Source organism: Seriola dumerili, unplaced genomic scaffold (assembly GCF_002260705.1).
Source record: "Seriola dumerili isolate Sdu_G_001 unplaced genomic scaffold, Sdu_1.0 BDQW01000017.1, whole genome shotgun sequence".
Taxonomy (NCBI): Eukaryota; Metazoa; Chordata; class Actinopteri; order Carangiformes; family Carangidae; genus Seriola; species Seriola dumerili.
Genome location: NW_019174272.1, coordinates 13,896,626 through 13,902,625, shown reverse-complemented (window position 1 = coordinate 13,902,625; position 6,000 = coordinate 13,896,626). Strand labels below are relative to the sequence as shown.

Genomic DNA, 6,000 nt, shown 5'->3' with positions numbered 1-6,000 from the left:
TAAGCTGCAGTCTGCTGGGGCAGCAGCATGTCAGACATGAACACAAGGAGACTGGAGCTGGTCAAAAAGGCTGGGTCTGTGCTTGGACTCACTCAGGACTGTTGTAGAGAGATGCATGCAATGTAAGATGGAGGCCATCTTGGACAATACCAACCACCCTCTCCACAACATTCTGGCAGGACAGAGAAGCAGCTACAGCTGCAGCAAACGTCACTTCTCATGATTATTATTATTACTAAAGAACTGCTGGATACCTAGGGGATAAATAAAGTATATATCTATCTATTTATTATTTATAGAAGGCTGTCCAGACCAAACCCAGCAGCTTTGGTTGAACTTTAAGATGCATTTTTCCACTGACATTCCTTTAAGAAGGGATTTCTTTGTGGCTAGAATGAATGACAGAAACAATTACAGTGAACCTCCTTCAATGTAGACATGAGCATGTATTGTTTTAAGACAGACTTGAAAAAATATTTATATATCCTTTACACTGGGATTTTGAGGTGAGCACAGAACAGAAACACACAGAGGGGGTGGGGGGGGCGGGGGGCCATTTGAGTGGAAATCTGAATTGGGGTGGAGGGTCACTGTAGCATTTTCACACAGCAAAATAAAAGCACGAGCATCCAACACAAAGCAGAGTTCATACAGGAGCTTCAACACTAAATGTGAATCTGATGACACCTCAGGTTTTGACCTGGTCTTGTCATCATTTTAATGAAAACAAGTTCCACACTTTGACTTTGTTCTAATCACAGAAAGATCCAAATTAAACTAAAGTTAAAGTCTTAAGTTTGCAAAAATGAGTTTTTTGTTTGGACTGTATGTTATAATAGAATTCATTAAAATATTCTTCCAGACCTACATTCTCACAGAACAAATAAATGACAGCTTAGATTTTCTTGTTTAATGACAACCCCTTCAATTCTGAAAAAGGTCCATCAGTGCCATAACAATCATGGAAACATGACTCCAAAGAGCAGTGAAAGAAGTAGTGAAACAGTAACTGTATTGACAGGACAGGTTACAACTCAAACTATCACAAAACCCGTGAGAGAGACCAGTCAAAACCACATGCCAACATAAAGTCAGAGGAACATTAATGTTTTTGTCAGTGTGGATATTTTGCACATCTTGAGTCAAACAAACAAACAAACAAACAAACAAAAAACAAGATCATCTGCAAATCATAAAACACATCCTGTACCCGTGTTAAAACAACAGAGAGCTCTCTTTAGTATCACAGTGATGGTGTTGCAGTCATTGTCAGGGAACATGAGCAGAGTTCACTTCAGTGTCAGACCGTTAGAATGCTGTTACCTTCGATGGAAATGGAGTTACTATTATTATACACTGTGCCCAGTTTACAGAGGAGTCCACCACATAATGATATGTTAAAAGCACAAAAGAGAGCCTTCAGTAGAAACAGACCAAATTGTACAGTGTCCAAACAAGTTGTTAAAAGGACCATAACCACGTACATTCCCCTCTGTGTCTCTGACAGGCAGTCCAAAGAAAAGGCCAACAGCTCCCACACGTCCACACCTGTCACTTTCCAAGGTGCTTTTCACTAAATCTTCTGTTATTGCAAAATAAATCACAGGCCTCAGTCCGTATCTTCTGCTTCTATATCCAAAATAAATCACTCTTCTCGCCACAGAAAAATAGACTGTATTACATTACCAGTGGGAATCAGTTTCATCACAGTATGCTCTCAGGCAAGTCGGGTTTAGTCTATCAACTGTAAATGAGGCCCTCTGGCAGGGAGCGTGTACAACCAGCTCAGAGGGACCTATGGTGTCAGACACTTGGCTTTTAACATATCACCTATTATATGTTCAGTCGCTAGCAAAGGCTCCTGTATTCCTCAGCCGTCTAGTGTGATACATTCTCAAATAAAATGAATATGGAACATTCCAGGATAAAGTTTCAATCCAAATGCAAGCACTGCTGCTGCTGCGTCTCTACCTGCAGGTCATGTGATCTGACCGAAACCACCTCATTCCTCCTGGGATGAAGAATTTGAGGCTGAAATACTGAACTACTGGTCCCATGTCCCATGGTGCAGAGGGGTTTGGTCTTCCTTAGGGTTAAATAAGCAGCTCTGTTCTCCTTCCAGGCCTCAGAGCTCATGGGTTTGGATTTCCCCGCTCTGTGACGCTGCTCGTCTCTCTGCTCAGTGAGTGGCTCATTTCAACAGAGTGTGTCTGTGTTGAAGGAGAGCTGCACCTGCCAAAACACACACAGACATACACACAGATATATATAATAATGGTTATCTTGCGATAAGAATTCAAAGAAGACTTAAGGAAATATAACGTAACCAACAAATTTACATGTCACACTCTATTTTAGTTTTGTTTCGTACTCATCAGTCTGTGAATCAGTATGTAACGCTCTCTAGCTCTGGAGGAGTTTTTTTCTGATGATGTCAAAGTTTCTTCAGGATTATTTTACCTCCACCTTTTCAACATGAGTTACAAATGGGAGGTGGTGGGTGGGTGCGGGTGGGGGGTGGGGGGGGTGTTTGTGGCGTTAACTTGCTGCCATTTGAACTTCTTTTAGTAATTGTATATTCACTGCCACTTCACTGTTTACAATATTTCAGTTATTCCAAATGTTTCAACTGCCAACTTTCAGGAGCAAGCACCATAAATTCTCTTGTTCTTATCTATCAGGTGCAATGTCATTAGTTTCTTTTGCAAAAAATAGTCAAATAACATCAGCTCAGCAGCTTTGAAATTCATTATTGGCAGGAAATATTGAAATAGTTCAATGTATGTCTGTGTGTCTCTCAGTTAAGGTGTGGGTAGAGGTGGTTAAACACACAGTCTGTAACTTTTGCCTCTAGGGCTCTCAATCAAAACAATAACAAAAGACCGTGTTTGTTGATGTCAGGAAGTAGTGTGGGATCATGAGTTGTTATCTTCACCACTATTACCATAAGCTCCTCCCCGTTTAGATTCCTTCAGTGTGAGTGGTTCAGGAAATCAAACAGACCCAGTGATTCTAACTGTTAAAAACACTGAATGAAGCAGTTTGACATTTAAAGTCAGTGTTTGAGCGACGCTGTACGGAGGACAGAGACTCAGGGAAGAGCTGGAGCTGAGATTGATGCTAACCTTTGTTCTGATTGTTTCTCTATAACTTATGAAGCAGACGTTCAGCAGGTTTTTACCAGCAGCTGAATTATCCACAGAGGTGTCCTCCTCTCCATAACAAACACACCAGGGGATTAAAACCAGTAGAAACACCCATGAAGCAGTTTGACTTTAAAACTCAGAGATTCAGCGACGCTCTTCAGTGACACAGGACAGGACGTCTCCAGCAGCTGGGAGCTGAGCTGTCTAACATTTCCTCAGCTTGTTTCTCTGATAACTTCAGATCCAGACGTCCGACGACTAAAATCCTTCATCTGGTTCAAATACAGAGCTGAAAACCACCAAGGTGTCAAAAGTGTATGTGGCTTAAAACTAGATAACATGACACATGATCATAAAGGATATGATGTCACTGACAGGCGACCAATGAAACGTTACCATGATTAAAATCACAGATTTCTCTGGTTGGAGAATTGATGGAAACATTTGTGAAAATGTAAGATGTCAACAACATATAGAACACAGATCTAGATGCTTTGAGACACTATAAAGTGGAAAAGTTACAGATTCTTACTGTAAGAAATTGCATCTTCAAAGAGAGTTGAAACTACTTAGTGTCTGGCTTATGATTCACACTTCACACCAACATTGTACTATCACAGATACAGGAGATGGTGTTCTGTAAGATTGTACCTATTGGGAAGTTGATAACTTAAGCGTTTGTTCTGGTTAAACATGATCTTTACAGGTACTTACAGGTCTGCCATTTTTTTCTGAAAGAGACCAGAAGTCCCATTTGATAGAGGCCACCAATAATTACCCAGCTATATTTGCGTTCATAATGGTGCCCCACAACATAAGCCTTTTTATAGACTGCTATCACCCCTAACTGAACCTTTAACTAGGGAAAGACAGGGATAAACAGCTCTGGATAACATGAGACTGTTATGCTCAGAAAAACTGAAAGTGTCCTCCAGTCTTTTTGAAATGTTTCCTTTTTGTTCCAACAATAAGATGCTGCTGCACCTAAATCTCTCTATACCTGTATCTGTGTACTTCTTCTGTACCTCATTTTAATACAAAATTTACAAATGTTATAATAAATAGAAAATTAAAAAAAAAAAAACGCCAGGTGTGATCCACTCACCCTTTCCTCTTCAAAGCTGATCAGACCTTCATCATCGTCGCTATCCAGCTCCTCCGGTGCCTCGCTGATCAGAGCGTTGAGCTCTGTGTTGGCGGGCCGAGACTTCAGCAAGTTCAGGATGTGCTGCAGGGGGGACTGTGCACCAACGGGGGGTAACACCTCCTGCTGCTCCAAGTTGTCACTCTGCTTCTTGGCAAAGTTGACAAACACCTGAGCAGAAAAAGAAAGTTGTTTATCTCCACCTCGACTCCATGGTTCCTTGCTGAAGGGCCGAGTGTGAGCTTTGACTCACGTTGTCCAGAGTGGTCTGACTGACAGAGTAGTCTTCGATGCCCAACACCTCCACCACCTGCTCCATCTTACTGAAGACTTGAGCCAGAGAGAGCCATGCAGACTTCAGTTGGTACTGGACCTTGGTGTGGTGACGCTCCTGCAAACATGACAAAAAGTGGATTAATGTCTGACATGAGTCAAAAAGAGGGAGAGTATAATCTCTTCAAGGCATTTACAAACATCACTCTGCTGATTGCAAAGCACTCCTGGAAATATGAAATTCAAAAACCTTATCAAACAGGACCCGACCAAAATATCTTGTTTAACAAGATGCTTTTCATTAGACAAGAAAACTAAAATCACTTAACCCTTGGGGTTTTTTAAACATTTGGTTGGCTAGGTTAAATTTGGAGAGTGATAAACACCCTTTGGATTTAAACACCTGAGGGTGAGATTATAGACTGTAAGTAAAGATGGACGTAGCCTCCGTGACGTGAAGAGCAGTTTTGAAGCTCAGAGTGAGGCATTGTCTCCATCTTGGCAGTGCCTGACTCCACCTAACTTCAGAGGTGGTCAAAGAGGTGGAGCTGAGACTTCAGTTTGTGATGGTTAGTGGCGATCTACCTTCAGCACGGCCTCGGGGAAGTTTCTGTTGAAGAATCGAACCACTTCCTTCACATTGGAACTGGTCTTGGTCCTCACTGTGATCATGTAACCGTCCCCAAACCTGGAACATGATCACAAAAACATGATGGCAAGTTTGTATTTGTCTTGCACTTAATTTGGGTTTTCAGATATGGCAACATCACATAATAACATTAGTATAATATAACACAGAACAAATAGTTGGAATGGGTCCTCAGACATGTTTTGTATATACATTCTCATTTTCTTAAAACAGAAGCACATTACACTTTGCAACTTTTAAAGCAGAAGAGACACTAAGTGTGAAACAGACAACAGACAGACACGAAGAGCCGGTTTCACAAAGACAGACTGATTCTTAGACATAACAAACAATCAGACTTCAGGTAGACCCTAAATTCATCCATTGCACTTTATCAGACATAACTGGTCTGACATCAGCCACAAGCCAGTAAAGAAGTTCATTGCTTTTAGCATGTCACAGAGATGCACAACCAGATCATGGGTCAGAGGGTCAGCTCCAGAGGATCAACCAATTGACACCAGGCAAACTGGAGAGTATAGTCAAAATCTCCAGTTTGTAACAATAAGACTCTGTCTATTGATATTTGATTGTTTCTTATATTAGAGAAGTAACTGGGTTCCAACCAGGAACTGTGAGATTCATAGTCGGGAGCTTTAATAAAATGGACCAAAATCCAGAAGATGTTTCCAGAACCTACTTGCTCAGCATCTCATAGCATGTAAATCAATTTCTGCTTTCGAAAAGATTTTTCAGTTCAGCACATTTCATGAACAAAATGAAGCCATTTTTCATTCCCTGGAGCATCA

At 41.1% G+C, this 6,000-nt stretch overlaps 1 protein-coding gene across 1 annotated transcript in view; it reads right to left on the bottom strand.

Annotated features, from left to right (window-relative positions):
* Window positions 1–925: 925 nt before the first annotated feature.
* The window catches only part of abca2 (ATP binding cassette subfamily A member 2), a 116,635-nt gene continuing 111,560 nt past the window's right edge, over window positions 926–6,000 (bottom strand). Inside the window, exons 46-49 of the mRNA XM_022753053.1 lie at window positions 5,149–5,251; window positions 4,544–4,681; window positions 4,252–4,461; window positions 926–2,232 (exon numbers count right to left, since the gene is read on the bottom strand). Coding sequence (XP_022608774.1) covers window positions 2,197–2,232; window positions 4,252–4,461; window positions 4,544–4,681; window positions 5,149–5,251 — 487 coding nt within the window. The 3' untranslated portion in view covers window positions 926–2,196. The remainder of the gene's footprint in view (window positions 2,233–4,251; window positions 4,462–4,543; window positions 4,682–5,148; window positions 5,252–6,000) is intronic.